The sequence below is a fragment of the Carlito syrichta genome, unplaced genomic scaffold (assembly GCF_000164805.1).
Source record: "Carlito syrichta isolate Samal-C Ts95f unplaced genomic scaffold, Tarsius_syrichta-2.0.1 Scaffold304700, whole genome shotgun sequence".
NCBI lineage: Eukaryota > Metazoa > Chordata > Mammalia > Primates > Tarsiidae > Carlito > Carlito syrichta.
This window is the reverse complement of record NW_007248796.1, coordinates 243,481-262,827: the sequence shown is the minus strand read 5'-3', so window position 1 is coordinate 262,827 and position 19,347 is coordinate 243,481. Positions and strand designations below refer to the sequence as shown.

The window sequence follows — 19,347 nt, the reverse complement described above, 5'->3', positions numbered from 1 at the left end:
GGCCACTGCACTCCAGTCTGGGTGACAGAGTGAGACTCCAACTCAAAAAAATATATATATCTAGAGCATTTTGACATTTTTATTAGATAAGAATCAAAATTTGAGAGAAGAAAAGGAAAAAATGGGAACTCATTGCAGCCTAAAATCATCAAGGAAATATTTTTATCTCTACTGATACAGAAAGAAGCAAGAGGTGACATTTTTAACAAATTATTATTCATTCCAGAACCATGTATTGAGTATCTGCTATTATAGGAACAGTGCTAATCTCTGGGAAGATGACAATGAATAGGAAATTAGAGGTTTTTAAAAATATATATATAAAACCACATCTCTATCTTGCAAGTTTTCCCTACCTAGAGATAATTTAAATACATACAAACCATTTTAGAACATCTTATAGAATGTTATCATTCATGTAAGGTATGGCCAATAGTAAAACTGAAAACTCTTAAAGAGAACAAAATACTGTTCTATTTTTTCAAATCAAAGAAAGCTAGTCATTCTTTAAGCCAATTTTGTATAAATCACTATGGTATGTATGTACTGACTAGTTTACTAGACTCTTGTGTAGTAATATGGAGAAGACAGGTCAGGATAGGACAAAGAGAAGCTTGTTCAGTTAAAGAGTAAACCTAGCACCTGAGTTCAGAAGACTGTTAACTTTAAAAGAAATAAAAAATTAACTATAGTAAGATTGACAGGTCTGAGGTGAATCCATAGGGAAAAGTTTAATGACCAGTCCAGCAAAGAAAGGGAAACTTGGATCCAGTCTAGTGAGCAGTTCAGAAGGTATTAGTCAGACTATTGCCTTAGAATCTCTGTTCAGTTCCCTACCAGCTGTACAGATTAGTACAGTGTAGTACTAACCTTTAGTTTCCTCATCTAAAATGAGGACAATAATAATTACTATTTCATAAAGATTAAATATATTAAATTGTATAAAGAACTCAGAAAAGTAATTGAGTCATACTAAGCTCTCAATAAATTTTAGCTGCTATTACTATTATTCTTTTTCTATAGTTTATGAAATACTTCCTTATATGTTATCTCTGTCAATAATAGGTAGGGCAGAAAACATCTCAGTTTTTCTAGGACTGTCTCCGTTTATGTCTAAATTTTAATAACACCTTTTTCCTTCTCAGTTTGGGAAATCAATTCTATAGTAACCTTACCAGTGGGTCCCAGAATGGACAACACAGACATAGAATACTTCTGTTTTCACAGAGAGTTCTTTTAGACAGTGTTGGAGCTTGTAAAGAAAGAAGGAAGACGGAAAAGCTTGAAGAAAATGTGTCAGAGGAGGGTCTCTCCCCACCTCCGCAATCACTCAAGATAAAAACAGAATTAGGGGATACCACCCAGACATAGATAGGTGGACAGAGCTGAGGCAGCTGTGGGCTACCCAGGAGTGTCCAGCACAGAGATGCCATCAATCACAAGTCAGCTCCACAGAAGAACAGTTTTAATACCATTCTAGACAGATTTTGAAATCAAAGCCATGATGGGCATCTCTTTTGAGGAAGAAGAGTCTCACAATCAAAGAATGCTAAGAATCCCCGGTGAGCACCAGTGGTAGAAAGGGAAAAATTGATGTGGACAAATCAGCATATACTGGACTTTGTGATTCATTGGTGAGAGAGGGAGGAAGCCAATTTTCTGGAATGGTTGACTCAAAACACTGGCATCACTCTGAGATACTATTAAAAAGATAAAATATGAGAAGATAAAGAGCTCTGGTTTAGACATACTGAGTTCAAAATGCCTATGAGACAGACATCCAAGTGGAAACTTCCAGAAGGTAGTTTTATATTAGCAGTTTGGTGCCAGGAGAGCTCTACATTTGGTAGTCATGTGCCTAGAGGCAGTAGCTTAAGCTTTGTGAGTGACTGAGATCACTTAGTAGGAGGAGGCTTTAGCTGAGGGAAAACATTATGCCAGGGATAGACTTCAGGAAACACCAGGCTTTTTCATACAATAAGCAGAAGAAAAAGAGGAAGCAAAGATGATAGATGGAGAAGACCTGTAAAGAACAACATTATAAGGAGAGAGTTTCTGAAGGGGATTTCCAACAGGACTATATGACAGCAATAGGTCAAAATGAAGAGATTAGTGCTTTGGCAATGAAGATTTCTTAACTCCTGAAGAAGACATACAGGAGTAAAAAAGGAAGCAGGAACAATGCCTTCAATGTAGGGAGAGAAGAGAATGTGAGAAAGAATGAATCAGCAAGTAGCCCTATATCTTGAATATGGTAGACACTAACCATTTGCGACTACTTAAATTTTAATATGAATCAATGAAAAGTAAGTGAGGCCGGCTTGGTGGCTCAGCCTGTAATCCCAGCACTTTGGCAGGCCAAGGCGAATGGATTGCCTGAACCCGCGGATTCGCGGCCAGCCAGGGCAACTTGGCAAGACCTCATTTGTACAATACAAATAAGAAAATTAGCTGGGCATGGTAGCCCGCACCTGTAGTTCTGGCTTCTTGGAAGGCTGAGGCGAAAGGATAGCCAGAACACAGCCGGTCGACACTGGGGTGACCGTGAGCGTGCCACTGCACTCCAGCCCAGCCAACACAGCGAGATTCTAACTCAAAAAAAAAAAAAGTAAGTGAAATTAAAAATTAATTTATTTAGGTGCCCTAGCCATGCTATAAGAACTCAATAACCCTATATGTCTAGTGGCTATAATGTTGAACAGTGCAGGCATAGGATTCTTCCATTGTTACAGAGAGTACTTTTGGGTAGTGTTGGAGCTTGTAAAGGAAGAAGGAAGATGGAAAAGTTGAAGAACATGTCAAAGGAGAGTCTCTCCCCATCTCCACAACCACTCAAGATAGCCTGTGAGCCAGTGTGAGATGGAGAAGTTATAGTATCAAAAAAGAGGCCAGGCACAGAAGCTTACGCCTTTAATTCCAGCACAGGGAGGCCAAAGTGGGAGGTTCATTTGAGCCTAGGAGATCGAGAACAGCATGAGCAACATCACAAGACTTTGTCTCTACGAAGTATGGTGGTGTGTACCTGTAGTCTACTTTGGTGACTGAAGCGGAAGGATTGTTAGCCCAGGAAGTTGAGGGTGCAATGAGCTGTGGTTGTGCCACTGTACTGCACTCCAGCCTGGGTGACAGACTGAGACCCTGACATTAAAAAAAAAATAGTTAGATAATAAATAAATATTTGAAAAAGAAAAAAGAGAAGATAGGAAAGGCAGTGGGGGGGGGCGTGCTGGAGGAGTGGCATCCCAGGACACTTGAATAGGGAGTTTTTTCCAAAAATACACTAAAAAAGATGGCGAACGTACAGATACAACCTCCTTTAGCAAAGGTAGGAACCAATTAACTTTAGCAGCCACAGTGACTTGTTGAGAAAATAGAGGGCTGTAAACATTAAACGTAAAAGGGGCTTTTGTTTTTCTATTATGAAAATCCCAATACTTGACTAGGAAAGAGTTACTGATTTTTTTTTTTTTTTGAGTTGGAGTCTCACTCTGTCGTCCAGGCTGGAGTGCAGTGGCACGCTCATGGCCATCCCCGCATCGACCTGCTGGGCTCCAGTGATCCTTCTGCCTCTGCCTTCCAAGAAGTGGAAACTACAGGCGTGTGCTACCACCTGTAGCTAATTGAAAACCAGCTAATTTTTTTTGTAGAGAGGAGGTCTTACCATGTTGCCTAGGCTGGTTTCCAACCGACACGCTCAGGCAATCCTCTCGCCTCACCTCCCAAAATGCTGGGATTACAGGCTTGTTCCACCGCACAGGGCCAACTTTTTAAATATTAGCTAAACAACTGGTTGAAGCAGGCGCATGTTGCAAGTATGGTTTGTTTTTTTAGGTAGTAATTATAATAGCTACAATTTAGTGACACCTACTTTATGAAATGCACTGTACTGGTTATTTTACATTAACTTTTCTTTAAACCCACAAAACAATTTTCAAAGATCGTTGTCATTATCTTTATAATAAGGTTAAATAACTCAAAGGCACAAGAATAGCTACTAAATAGGGTTGGATTCAAACAAGAGTGTGTTCCAGTTGGTCAGTTACAATATAGGAAGGACCCTCATGCTATAGGAGCACACAGCAGGGTCCCCTAATTTGAATCATTGAGGGAGGATTTTTGGATCTAAGTGACAACTAAGACTTTAGTTGAGAGAGCTTGTTGATTAGCAGGGAGGGAACAGGCTAGGAAGAGGAAACAACATCTTAAAGTTGACATTTAAGAAAGTGAAAGTTCTGCTGGGCTCGGTGGCTCAGCCTGTAATCCCCTGCTTTGGGAGGCTGAGGTGAGCGGATTGCCTGAGCCCACGGGTTCGAGACCCACCTGGGCAACTTGGTGAGACCTCATCTCTACAATAAATAAAAAAAAATTAGCCGGGCGTGGTAGCTACTTGGAAGGCTGAGGCAGAAGGATCGCCGGAGCCCAGTAGGTCGAGGCTGCGGTGGCCAGGAGCGGCCACTGCACTCCAGTGTGGGCGACAGAGTGAGACTCCAGCTCAAAAAAAAAAAAAAAGAACGAAAGAAAGAAAGTGAAAGTCCAATATTGCTGGAGCATAAACTGAATAAAAAGGGAATGTTGAGAGAAGACACGGGGTCGGAACCACCCAACTTTCTTAATTCCTGTTCTACTCCATCCATTATACTGGTTGGATACAGTTTCTAAATAAAGATCTTAAAGTGACTAGGAAAAATGGTTAACATTTCAGGATTCCATATATCCAGTGCATCAGAAGAGAAAAAAACAACACCGTCTGGTTTGTGTGTAAGAATGTAAGAGATAGCCATCTAGTGGTCTCTTGCATGTCATGATATACTTGTAGAAATTCTGCTGAGTCTCTGGTCTCTCAAGGACTGTGCCACCTGTGCAGCCAAACCTATTACATTGTTTTAACAAATTTTGCTATCCTAACATATTGATATTTTTAAATGATAAATTCAAAACGAACTGGAGTGCTCTACATTTGGTATTTTATCAGCTTTTAGATTTTTTCTTACAAACCTGCATAGTTTTGAGTCTGTGTTCCTCTAACACGATCAACCTAAACATAAGGATTCCAGTTTTTAAATCTCTCCCTAAATACTCTTGCATCTTGTTTCTGTATAAAATGTTTTGTTGTTCAAGCATAGTAAACTATATTTAGTGAGTAGGGCAGGAGAATTTAGCAGTAATGTACCGTATTAATTTTTCTTCTGTGGAGGCAGAATGCCACTGTGGCCTAACAGATTTGGTTGAGTTATAATTTGCTTTGTTCATTTTACTGAGATTGGCCCGATTACTTGGTAATTATTTTCTGATTGAAGATTTCACCTGGGATAAGCTGATTTCACAGACAAGAATTGAAAACCTACTTTGAATCATTAAACCAAGATTATTTGTAAACATGACAGGATCTCTTAGCGTCATTTTGGAAAAACTTCACCGCCCCTTGCACCAGTTTCTTAATAATATATTCTTCAGTGGAATGTGTCATGGCTAAGCCTAATGGTCATGAAAAAAAGGTTTTCTAAGTGTTATCTAATGGTGCTGTAAATGTAATTAAAGCTTAAGCAGAAGTACTCTAGAGTAATAAGTCATTTCTTCTCTTAGCAGCACTTAGAATAGGATGACAAAAGGAGGAGCTGGAGGTTGGCTTTGGGTTTGGCTTAGGAAAGCAGGTTTGTGTTTCTACAGAGAATACATATTACATATATTAAATATACATATATATTAAACAGACATATATATTTCTCATTCACAGTTGATATAAGTGGATTTGAAGCCACAGATGTAAATGACAAGGATTCAAATGCTTCATGGAGTGAGTTCACACCATGGCAAGCCTAGATTAGTTCCTGCAAGAGTGGGTTGGTATAAAGCCAGGACACTCTTCGGGTTTTTCCTCTTTGCACATGTCTGTAGGAAAATAGCCTTTTGCATGGCAAAGGGGAAGCCATCTTGAAGTGAAATCATGGTGATGACCAGTGTTTGATCCTCACATAGCAAGGTGTTCTGCACTAAGATCTTTAAAAATACATGTAGCATAGATAACCCTCACAAAAATGCATCTGGCTTTGTGGTCATGAGTCTTGGCAAGAACATCTGAAGATGTGACAAGCTGCACATGTTTTATCCCAAAAGCTTGTTATATAAAGAATAATTTCTGAAGGTGGTGTCTTGTAGCCATCCAGACACTTCTGTTTGTAAGTCTCTATTAAATGTTTCTTTCTGAAAAATAAAAATAAAAATAAATGCTTCATGAACTTTCGGTAGTCATACATGCGATCATAGCTTATAAATAATTTTCTTTCATGGAATTGCATTATCATATTCAAGTTTACTCTCTAATACAAGAAGTCATAAAATACATTTTAATGATTAATCATTTTAATGAAATTTATTTACAACTTTTCCTTTGAAATTTATTTAAAAGTATTGTTTGCTCACAAAATTATTTTTCTGGAATTTTTTTTTTCTTATTTAAAAGAAACAATTGGAGCTACACATAGTAACACTGCTAACAAAATAAAAAAAAACATAGGTTTATTAATTTCCAAATAGATGCATATCTGTTAGATTTGTTGTGTTTTACAGGACCTGCTAAAAAGATGTATATTTCCTGTGGCTTACAATTTAATAGAATAGTAAAGGCAACTGCAAAGGATTTGCTTATGAAGGCAGCTGTTATCCCATGTAGCTATTGATCGTGTGTGTGTGTGTGTGTGTGTGTGTGTGTGTGTGTGTGTGTGTGTAGGTGTATAGCATATATATATATATGTATGTATTTTTAGAGACAGAATCTGACTCTGTCACCCAGGCTAGAATGTAGTAGCATGATCACAGCTCACTGCAGCCTCAAACTCCTTAGCTCAGGCAATCCTCCTGTTAAGTAACTGGGACTATAGGCATATGACACCACTCCTGGCTAATTTTTTGTTTTTTATAGCGATGAGGCTTCGCTGTGTTGCCCAGACTGGGCTTGAACTCCTGGGCTCAAGTATTCCCAGGAGTTCTGTTCAACAGTACAGTGGTTTACAAAAGTGAGACTGCTGGATAAAAAAGGATATGCATATTCATTTAAATCAATTCTCTCACCTCAGCCTCCCAAAGTGCTGGGATTACAGGTGTGAGGCACCATGCCTGTCTTATTTATGATATTTTATTTTAGAAAAATGATGAACTCTTAACTTCAATATCAATTCAACTATACTGTGAAAACTGTTTATTGAAATGTGCCATACCATTACATAAGCATTATTTTTTTCTACTAGCATGTCAATAGAAGCTATATAGTATTGTGACCTCCTGAAATACCAGAAACAAGTAGGTGGTATACAAATGAAATATTTTGCTGTTCTGAGAATTATTCTCTTCTTTTTTCCCCTCCTATGCTTGAAAATCTGGGCACTGCTTTCTCTCTTTTTTATTTTGAGAAACCAAACAGTATTTTTTAAGGCACCGAATTTTGTAAAATTTTGCAATCTTATGAACATCTATTCCCCCCCCCATCTCTTCTCTTTTTTCCACAGGTGATTTCTATTCACTACTTTCCAAGCTGCTAGGAGAAAGGGAAGATGTTGTTCATGTGCACAAATATAATCCTACAGAAAAGGCAGAATCAGAGTCAGACCTGGTAGCTGAGATTGCAGACGTAGTCCAGAAAAAGGATCTTGGTCAGTCTGACGCCAGAGAGGGTGCAGAACATGAGGAGAGGGGCAATGCTATTCTTGTCAGAGACAGAATTCACAAATTCCACAGACTAGAATCTACTTTGAGGCCAGCAGAGAGAAAAGTTTTCTCATTACAGCAGCCCCTACCTGATGAAGGCACCTGGGAACCAGAACACACAGGAGGTGCGTTTAGGGTTTCTTTTAAGGAATAAAGTGTGAAATGCTACAATCCACATTAGCAAAATCTGAAGGGAATAAGAATTAACTGGGAAAAAACCTAATCAATGAAAAGGACTTACTATAGAAAAAACATTACTCAGAAATCACCTTTGAGGGATTTTTATTGTTTTGGTCCAATACTGCATAAATTCCGTATCTGTTAAACTGGGGAGCCAGAAATACAAGGACCAAAAATATTTGGATCACTTGGGGAAAGGTGGCATATGAAATTTAGGGTAACAAATTCTTACCAAATCAGCATTTTCCATTTAGCTCAGTAGAAATAAATTGAAAATTCAAAATCTGACATGTAAAGTCCCACTGTGTGAAATGCTTATACGCTATCTTCTTTTAAGGTAATTAAATTCCTCTCAAAGGAATCTTACATACTTTCAACATTCTTATCCAATTGACTTGTAAAATATAACCATTTTTATGACTTTGATTTCTTAAGTTCCATTATCGATTACTATCTTAATTGGAAAGTTGAGGATTTCTGAAGGGACCTCTACTAAGTCAATAACTATCAGATTTATCTTTATTTCTAGCCAGAATTGGCTTCCATAATTAGAAAACAATACCTTATTCCCTTCAGGTTTCTGTACCAGCAAGCTATGGATGCCTCATCTTTGTTTGTAATTGTGTTGTGGCCCCTGTGGAATTGATTGTGTTTTATGTTACTTGCTAATGTGGAAAGCCAGCTAATACAGCATGTGGAGATAATCTCCAAAAAAGTAACGGATATGCGTGCATGGCAGCTGTCCATGTGTGGGCTGGAATGGCACAGGCTGCCAGCTTGATGTTTTCAAATTCAGCTTTGCAGGAAGCCATAAATTATTCAACACCCAGCTGATTTTTATTTATAATTGAAAAAATTAGCATGCAGCGCCTTTTGCTCACACAAAAGTTTTAAGCATTGTCCATTGGGATTGGCCTAATGGTCTCTATGAGATGTTAACTGGAACCTGGGTTCTTAACTCTTTATATTTACACAGGATCAGCCCTACTGTTACTCATTCTAAATTTATCTACTACGAGGGATACCCCCCCCCCAAAACAGGAATTATCTTTTGGAGAGTGGGCATTTTGTGGCATACTTGGAATTTGTTCCTCCAGATTAAACGGTCAACCAAAGTTTTTATCTGGAAGTTTGAGAAGGTTTTGTCATGATTTGCAGAAGAAACTTTCCTGAGTTGTGGCCAACAAGTGACTGGTTCTTCCACCATGACAATGCACCTGCCCATTCTATGCTGAGTGTTCGGCAAATTTTTTTTTTTTTACCAAAAACAGCATGATCCCCATGCCCCACCCTCCCTATTCACTCAGTCTCACTCCAACTTTTTTTCTGTTTCCCTGGATGAAAAACATCCTCAGTGGGAAACGTTTGCCAATGTGGAATAGGTTAAACAAAAAACAGCAGAAGCACTAAAAGGTATCAAAGTGATGAGGTCAACAACTGATTTGAGAAGTGTAACATCTCGATAGCTGTATTGCATCAAGAAGAGAGTACTTTGAAGGTGACTGAAGTTTAAACTTCAGAATAAATACACAATTTTTAATAAATAAATTCCAGGTTTTTGGGGGCCCCCTTGGTAAAACTGTGTTTCTCAAAAGAAGTGGTCCCTGGACCTCCTTACGTGAGAATCACCTAAAGTGATTTAAGAAAAATCTAGACCCCTAAATCTTATCAAAGAACAACTAAATCACCATCTAAGTATAATGCCTAGAAATCTGCACTTTGTCATGCCCCTGACCATTTCATAAATACACAGGAGTGTCTCTCTGAAGATCTGTATTAAGGACAGTAACTTGTTACCCAAACAACAAGGAAATATAAAAAAGCAAAAGGGCTGCTCTGGTGAGAATACAGTTCTGTTCGTGTGTGAAATGTTAGAGTTGCAGCATTCTTTTTCTATGACTTGTCTTTGTTATTCTTGGAATTTAAAAGATATCATGGTCATTTATAACATGGCCATGGTCATAAGTGTCAATGTAGCAGTCAAAACTTGGCTTAGGCGTTGTATTTCTGAAACCTACTTAGTTTTTCTATGAAAGAAATCCTTAAAATACCTAAATACATATACTTGCCCAATATTCTTATACCTTTCAGTGTGGCCAAATGGCAGTCAGTACTCAGGAGAAAGATGTCCCTCCAGGATCAGGTTCAGGAAATTTTCTTTCACCCTGATAATAGTCATAGAAACATATAGCATGAATTCAAATTATAGAAAAGAAGTATATATATGTGTGTGTGTGTGTATATATATATATATATATATATATATATATATATATACATATATATATCTCCTTTCTAATGTTACTTCACTGTTCTAATTCCAAAACTTAAAAAAAAATTAAATACCAAATAGCAAAACTCATATTTAGGTAAGCTGTTTCTACAAGGCTTTTTATTAATTCCCATTCACTGCTTACTGTAACAGTGTAATATCTAACTTTAATTGATGCTGTTTCATTCCTTTGGGCATACAAGAGGAAGACCTATCCTCAGGCAGGAAATTTCCAGGAAAAAAAAAAGAAAATGAAAAAAGTAGGAAGTTATTAGCATATAATTCTCTAATAAAATATATTTTCCAGGAAAAAAAAAAGAAAATGAAAAAAGTAGGAAGTTATTAGCATATAATTCTCTAATAAAATATATTAACATTCTAAAATATGTATATTCTTTGGGGTGTGGTTAAGAATAAGTTTGATGGATAGTCATTCATTTTTTATCTTTACTCCGGGCAAAACTAAATGGACCGTACGGTCTGGAGGAGTTAACTGTCTCCCTAAATGCCCAACTCGCCACAAAAAAATCTGTATTGGCAGCAAGGAAGAGAATAACTTTTCATATGATATTATAACTATAACAAAAATGTACAGCTGTTGTGTTGCTTAATATTATAGTTCACACTCATTTCATATATCTCTGAACCTATCATTAATTTTCAAATAAAGAAACTGAAGTCAGGAGAAGTTAACCTATTTGGAAGAGGTCACAGATCTGAATTTAAAACTTGGACTTTGTGACTTCCACTGTACACCTTGTTCCTTACATTTCAACACAGTTGTGCTCAATCAAAGAAAGGCTGGCATGTTTGCCAGTTTAGACAGACTTCTCTAGAGCTCTGGAACCTTACTTCTTAGAAGCTGGAGGCCTCCACTCGGGACCCTATTCTGATGACCCCAGATCTTGACACCAGCATAACCCAATATAGTGGTGTTTTCAGCAGTGGTACTTTAGGTTTGATTGATGGGTCCATATATTGGAATTGTAATAAGGTAATGGGTCCCACCCCACTGAGTTGAGGTTTTAAAGGTGAAACTAATGGATCAGCTAAAAAAAATCTGGGCGTGACTCTAGATTGTAGGCCTAGTTACACCTGAGGGTTTCAAAAACAATACCATATTATAGACCTTTTGTTTGGTCAGAATTCCACTTGGTTCCACACCCTGGCATCTGCCTTTAGAGTTGCGTTCTCCATCTCTGATCTCCATCTTCTCTATCACTGATATGGGTTGAATATCAGTGGGCACCAAGCTGCATGAAGAGCATAACAGGACATCTTCCAGCTTTGCATAACTGAGGACATTCTCAGCATTCCTCAGAACTAGATGGTTCTATATAGTGTCTTCCTTGTGTCTCTAAGAGTCCATGTATCTGCAAACAGCATCTTTAAAAAAAAAAACTTGTCTTCATGACTCTTGGTGAGGTTCAGGGTTTATTCTGAAAGCTCACCTCCCAACAGCCATGAAGATAACATTAGCAACAGAGAAACTTCCTGGACAAGTTCAGTCAGACTAGACCAAAGGTTTTCAAACTGCTGTTTGAAAGTGGATTCCTCAGGTGAAAAGTAGTATACACACACACACACACACACAATACAGCTTCTCCCAGAGAAGCTCTTCATTTGGCCAAAACAAAATTTAGAAACCACTTCATGGAGGTAGAAGACTCCAGGCGCTAGTGCCTGACTGCTTAGCGTTGAATTCCAACAATACTATTTTCTATATGATTTCTAGTCAAGTATTTTTTTTTTTTATTCTCTAGGCTTTACTTTTCTTCTCTATAAAATAAGGGTTATGACAGTATAATCCTCATAGAGTTGAAGTGAGGGTCAGATGAGATGATACATGAAAAGTGCTTTGAACAGTGGCACACAGAAAGCATTTAATAAATGTTATGATACATTAGCAACAATTATTATTATTGCTACCATTAGTGTCAAGTTGGATTGGGATTAAAAATATTAAATACCAAAGTATAAATATTAATCTTAATCTTAAACAGCATTTATGAAAAAGATAATTTTCTTGCAGTGTATGAGAAAGCTCACACTATAAGTTGGCACTCTAAATTGAGAAAATGATTTGGCAGTATTCCATCACAACGCAAGTTTGTGACTCTTCAAATCTCTGATCGCTTACATTGATCTACCTTAATATTTGCATTTATATATGAGGTACAGTGTGAAAATATTCAATTAAGGAAGAAATGCACTACTTTTTACACTTAGTATAGTTCTTCCATTAGTTTAATATCCATATCGAGACAACATTAACAGAGTAGAAACAAAATCCTAGGTGTCTTTATTTTTTAGTTGCCTTCTGAAAACTAGACTAATTGAACAATAAATAGAAAACTACAGCTAGCTATTCTAGCTGGTAAATTTGATATGAAGCCTGATTCAGCATACATTGCAAACCTCTGAACATCAGAAAATACATCTGCATTTATGTGATACTTCTGATCAGATAAGCGCATTCAGAGGATCTTTAATTATTTTTTGATATATTTAGTTTTTTTTCTTTTCTGTGGACAACTTTTACTTAATTTCAGAATTCATTATAATAGCATATTTCAGTCATATGTGTACCTCTAGGTTCAAATCTTACAGAATTCCCAGAGTAAAATAAGCCATTCAGTTGACTGAATTTTCAACTCTGGAAGAGAGGAGAATGATAAAAACAGATACACAGCACTTACTTTTTACCAGGCTTAGGATTTTAGATGCAATGATTCATTAGAGAGAAATAAACTGATGGATAGAAAGGTTAAGTCACATGCCCAAAGTGACATAGCTCAAGGAACCAAGATACAAAGCCAAGAAGACTTGCTTCTGAGACTTGGTTTTTAATCACTTGGTTATTCTGCTTTCACAAAATATTAAACAACTAGATATACAGATAGATAGGAAGATGAATTTCTTCCCAGTAATCCAATCATCTCAGGCCATAATGGTAATGACTATTGGAGTTATTGGTATATTGGTCGTTCTTTCTTAGTCACTATCCAAACAGTTTGACCAAGATGAAAATCCCATTTGCAATGAAACTTTAAAAAGAAAAGAAATTCTGCTAATGCTCTTAGCACCTAGTTATCTCTTAACTTCCTTCCACACTTCACTGTCATTAAATGAAACATTATAATTAATTTCTGTTTTCTTTCTGACATTAGTATAAATATTTCTCTTATAGTTTTAGTTAATTACAGTTTTTATCAGCACTTCTGATGAATAACAATCCCTGACCAAAATAAGGCGATTTTTTGGTCTCAGTAGATGAAAATCTGCAAGTGCAGAAAAAAACAAATACTACATTTTGTTTTTGTTGAATTCTTCTAGTAATTTTTATCAGGGCCTTTTTCCTTAAGACTAAATGTGAAGAACCTTGTTACACTAAAGTTAAGTCATAATTCTGAGTTTGAAAAAATTATATTTTTTCTCGGTTTTATATAGCTTTGTTAGTTCTTATATAACACAGATAAATGAATGCCCTTTTAAATGCTTATTCGTAATTTCATGTGAAGACAACACTGATCACTAACATTAATCTCTCTCTTAGATGTAATTCATTAATCCTTTTAGTGATTTATTGGTACAATTTCAATAGTAATGTTTAATTTTTTCTAAAAGTTGTAACTTCCTCTTCTATATATGCACATATACCTTTTTTGTAATGAATACAAGGATTTTTAATAGAATAATATAATTTATTTATCAAAAAGTGTTGCATGTCACTTGGGAAAATATTTTCAGATCTCGGGGTTTTTTTTAACCTTTCAAAAAATTATCTTACAGAAATCTGTATAAAGGCTAATAGAGTCTAAAGCTGATGCACCTTTATCATATTTTTCTAAAAGTGTTGTTTTCTGTAAGATGTTCTAATATCCAGTTTTTTAAAAATAGGCAATTAAGCTTGAAATAATCCTCAGTTGCCATCTGAATTTAGAGCAGCCCATTCATGCTGGGAATGGCTTTCCCAAGGTCATATGTAAAGAATTTGTATTTAATTTTCAAGTTCAAACCATAAATCTATAGCATTAACCAGTCATAGATTGAATCATTTCTTAAATAAAGACTAAGAGAAATCTGAGCTAGAATTATTAATTTCTCTATGATCAAAAATATTAAGTTTAAGGTAGAATGCAAATATATTTTATTGTACAGTTTATATCATAAGGATTTGAATTGTCCTTAATTGAGGATTAGAAAATAATTATCCTTGAAATTGAAGCCTAAAGTCTGACTCAAGGCTAGGGTTTCTTTCCGTCAAATGAGAAAATAACCTGGGGTGATTCCAGTGCACATTCTGTTATTCTTGCATCCTGACACACAGGGACTGGAAGAACAATCAGTGTTAATTCTATCTATATACAATACAAGTCTTATATGACTGCCTTGATTCCTGACCATTTTGTCTTAAAGGGAATCACCTTTAACTACCTAATAATGAAAAAAGAAGGTAACTTTGGAAGCAAGAACATTAATTAACTCAGCTAATATTCACACACACAAAAAATTAACTCAATTTCTCTAATTATCCTAAAATACCTGGTTAACAAAGAGACTCAGATCCTGGAAATTGTGAGGTCTTAGCTGAGTAATCTGAATGTGCAAAGATTTTCTTAAATATAATCGACAATAATTCAATATAATTCCCCAACATTCAGTATTAAAAGCTAGGTTGTTCATGGTATTAGACCTCATACTTTTTTTCGCACTTCAATTGGCCATTTTGAAAATTTACCAAAAGCATATATTTTAATAAATATGTTCTAGATGTTTACAATGATTTTTTTTCTTGAAAATTTCCAAACCAATAGAATTTTTATATGTGATAAACAAGTATTTTTATAAATGGTAAAAAGTAGGCTTAAAGTGATTTATGTGTCATTGCTTTCTGCAGATTTTTAGTCACTTACTGGTCTTACAGCATATGGTAGCTGGGATCATACATTGCCAGATTAAGGTCCTTTACACAATATTTTAAATATTTTATGAAATTTATATATAACCTCAGCACAATATACCTTTTAAAGATGTTACTTTTTTTTTTTTTTTTTTTAGAATTAGTATCCTTACATCTCATGAACACTTTGCTCCCAGAACCTATGGGTAGGCCATGGAATAAAAAGGTTCCCAAAACCATGCTATGCATTTACTTTCTTTAATGAAAGTAATTAGTAAATTAACATTTTCATTGAGTATTCCTACAGTATCTTCAGCACTTTGCAAGGGGTAAAAAGGTAGTAAAGATGTATTATAAAATTATAAGGAGGGTTAAATGCTAGTTAACAACACGAACAGGTAAAGACTAGAGTATAGACTTTGGTTTAGTACATTTATTAGGCCAGGACATGTGCGAGTCTTGATGACAAAACAGTGTATAAGACACGGTCTCCATCCTTAAGGAATTCTGTCTAGTTGTAGTGGTTCTGGGCTCTGAGAATCTGATGAAAGCAATTAAATATCTACCTTGTCACGGATTTTGAGAGTCTTTTGGAAGCCATCCAAAAGCTTCAAGAGCTGGTGAATGAGTACAGAATGATGCCAACTAAATGTACAAGCTATAACTAAGATGAGAATGAATGAAGTACAAGCTGAGATTCAAGCAACATTAAAATAAAATAGGGAATGATTTATTTATCTGTTGATCTATCTAGATACCTCTAATTATAATGTTTATGCCCACGTTCCACAGTTCACTTATAAAAACAGCTTCAATTATGTCACCTCATGCTTAAAAACTTTCAGTGGGCACACACTGACAGGGGTCTGACAACAGGCCCAGCATGTGTGCCACCAGTGTTCAAGTGTGTCATCCAAGGACCTCAGAGTTGACCTACACTGCCCACCACAGCCCATGATCATGAGGACCACAGGAAGCCTGGGCAATTACACACTATCTGGTGCTGCCCCTGACAGCACCCATGTGTATCACTGGATTCTGACAGCAATCTGTCCAGAAACCTTCCCACTACTACCAGGATCTGTACATTCCTCCTAGGAGCTGAGAATGGGTCTGGGTCTGCCAAGCCTGCTGCCGTTACTACTGCTGGAACCACCCATATGAGCCACCTGGGGGCCTAGGGACTGGTCCTTCCAGCCCAGTACTGCCACTGCTGGTGCCCATGTGTGTCCTTGAGGGACTGAGGATTGGTCCTCCATGACTACTGCCATTGTTGACACTATGTATGCCTCCCAAAATTCTAGGTACCTGCTGTCTGCCCAGCTCGCCACTTCCACTATCAGCTCCTGAGTAAATTTCCTGGAGGTGCAAGGGTCAAGCTGCCCAGCCCACTACCACAAATGTCTGAGTACACTGCCCAGGGGCCCAAAGCGTGTCATGCTTAGCCTGTTTTTTTACATCACTGAGGCACAAGAAATATCCTGCCAGGCAAGCAAAGACTCTCCACAGCCTCCATTAACAATCACAGCCTAAGCCACTGAGAAACTCACAGACACTATTGATGCTGATTACAGCTAAAGAAATCATACAGAAACTACACTACTGTGTCCACCCAGAATCAAAGCCAAAGCACTCTATCCAGCTAACACTATAGATACATCTGTAGGAAAAAAGTCTTTCCTATAAAAGCAATCTATAATTGGAAAAAACAACTGTTACACCAGATGCACAGATAGCAGGGTAAGTTCACAAGAAACATGAAAAAGCTAGGAAACATGACAAAAGAAACACAATAATTCTCCAACAACAGATTCAACAAAAAAAAATCTATGAAACGCCTGAAAAAGAATTTAAAATAATGATATTAAGGAAACTCAGTTAAATGTAAGAGAGCACAGATAAACAATGCAAAGAAATCATATAAACAATTTATGATCTGAATAAGAAATTCAGCAAAGAGATAGATAGTATAAAAAAAACCTACAATAAAAAAATACACTCAAGACCTTCAACAATAGACTAGATCAAGCAGAAGAAAGAATTTCTGAACTTGAAGACCATTATTTTGAAATAATCCAGTGGGATTTTAAAAAGAAGAAAAAAATTTTAAATGAAAACTACATGACAACTATAGGACATCTTAAACTAACCAGATATTGAATTTTGGGTGTTTCAGGAGATATAGAGATGGGAAAAAGCAAGAAAAAATATTTAATAAAATAATAGCTAAAAATGTTACAAGTGGGGCAAGAGATATAGATATCCATATTCAGGAAGCTCAACAACTCCCAAATAGATTCAAACCAAAAAAGTCTTCTTTAAGACACATTATCGTCAAATTGTCAAAAGTCAGAAACAAAAAGAAAATTCTAAAAATAACAAGAGAAAAGCATCAAGTAATGTGTAAGGGAACCCTCATCAGACTAACAGATTTCTCAGCTTAAACTTTACAGGCCAGATGATGATGGGATGAGATATTCAAAGTGCTGAAAGAAAAAATAAAAATAGACTTAGCCAAAATTACTATACCCAGCAAAGCTGTCCTTCAGAAGAATGAAGGAGAAATAAAATCTTTCCCAGACAAGCAAAAATTGAGGGAATTGATGTGTTAGATCAGCTCTATAAGAATACTTAAGGAAGTTCTACTCTTTAAGCAAAAGGACAATACTTACCAACATGAAAATACATGAAAGTATGGAACTTACTAGAAGAACAGACACACAAATTGGAAAAATACCCAAATGCTACCACTACAATTAACCATCAAACTATAATGATAATAAGAAAGGAAGAAAGATTTTATAAAACAACCAGAAAACAGTTAACAGAATGACAGGAACAAGTCCTCTATCAATAATCTTGTGTGTAAATGGATTAAATTCCCACTTAAAAGATATAGATTCACTTAATGGATAAGAATATATAACCCAACTATATGCTGCCCACGGGAAACTCACTTCATCTGTAAAGACACGTATAGACTGAAAGTGAAGAAATAGAAAAAGATATTCCTCATAAATGAAAACAAAAGTGAGTGTGAGTAGCTATACTTAGATAAATTACTGAACTAGTCCAAAATAATTGAAGAAAAGGAAATTCTTTCTAACTCATTCTGGGAGACCAGCAGATATATATATATATATCTCCTCATCCCCAAACCAATCAAGGACACATTGCAAAAAGAAAACTGTGGGCCAGTCTCCCTGATGAACATAATTCAAAAATTCTCAACAAAATGCTAGTAAACCAATTCAAAAACATATCAAAAAGATAATACACCATGATTAAGTGGTATCTATCCCAGGAAACAAGAATAGCTCAACATATGCAAAAAAGTAAATATGATACTTCAGTAGAATGGAAGACAAAAATTATCTGACCATCTCAACTGATGCATAAAAAGCATTTGATAAAATTGACCATCTCAACTGATGCAGAAAAAGCATTTGATAAAATTCAACATTCCCACATTCCTTCATGATAAAAACTCTCAACAAATTAGGCATAAAGGGAACATATTTCAACATTATAAAATCTGTATGTGGCAAACCCACAGCTAATATCATACTGAATGGGGGAAAGCTAAAAGTCTGTAACAAGACAGGGGTTCCCACTTTCAACATTTCTTATTAACATAGTACTGGAAATCCTAGCCAAAACAGGCAATAGAAAGAAATAAAAGGGATCCAAATTGGAAAAAAAGAAAGTCAAATATTCCCCCTTCACAGATAACATGATCTTATACAAAGAAAAACCTAAAGACACTAAAAAAAAAAAAAATCTAATAACTGATAACTAAATTCAACAAAACTGTAGGACACAAAAATAATAAAATACTAATGAATAAAATTAACCAAGGAGGTGAAAGTGTTCTACAAGGAAAAGCACAAAACACTTAAGAATAAAAAATTGAAGAGGACACAAACAAATGAAAAGACATTTATGCTCATGGATTTGAAGAATTAATATTGTTAAAATGTGTACACTACTGAAAACCATCTACAGATACAGTGCAATTTCTATCCAAATATCAATGACGTTCTTCACAGAAACAGAAAAGCAATCCTAAAATTTGTATGGAACCACAAAAGAGTCCAAATAGCCAAAGCCTGAGCAAAAATAACAAAACTTCAGGCATTGCACTACCTCATTTCAAGATATGCTGCAAAGCTATAGTAAACAAAACAGCATGGTATTTGTATCAGAACAGACTCATAGACCATTAGAACAGAATAGAGAACCCAGAAATAAATTAACATATTTACATCCAACTAATTTTTGACAGATATAC

At 36.1% G+C, this 19,347-nt stretch overlaps 1 protein-coding gene across 10 annotated transcripts in view; it reads left to right on the top strand.

Moving 5' to 3' along the window:
- PAM (peptidylglycine alpha-amidating monooxygenase) overlaps positions 1 to 19,347 on the top strand; it is a 167,500-nt gene that overhangs the window by 107,508 nt on the left and 40,645 nt on the right. For 9 of the 10 annotated variants that reach the window (XM_021713729.1, XM_008060684.2, XM_021713728.1 and 6 more), the window contains one exon: positions 7,503 to 7,826. The exons of the other annotated variant lie outside the window; for it this stretch is intronic. In XM_021713729.1, coding sequence (XP_021569404.1) covers positions 7,503 to 7,826 — 324 coding nt within the window. The remainder of the gene's footprint in view (positions 1 to 7,502; positions 7,827 to 19,347) is intronic. 10 annotated transcript variants of the gene reach the window in all.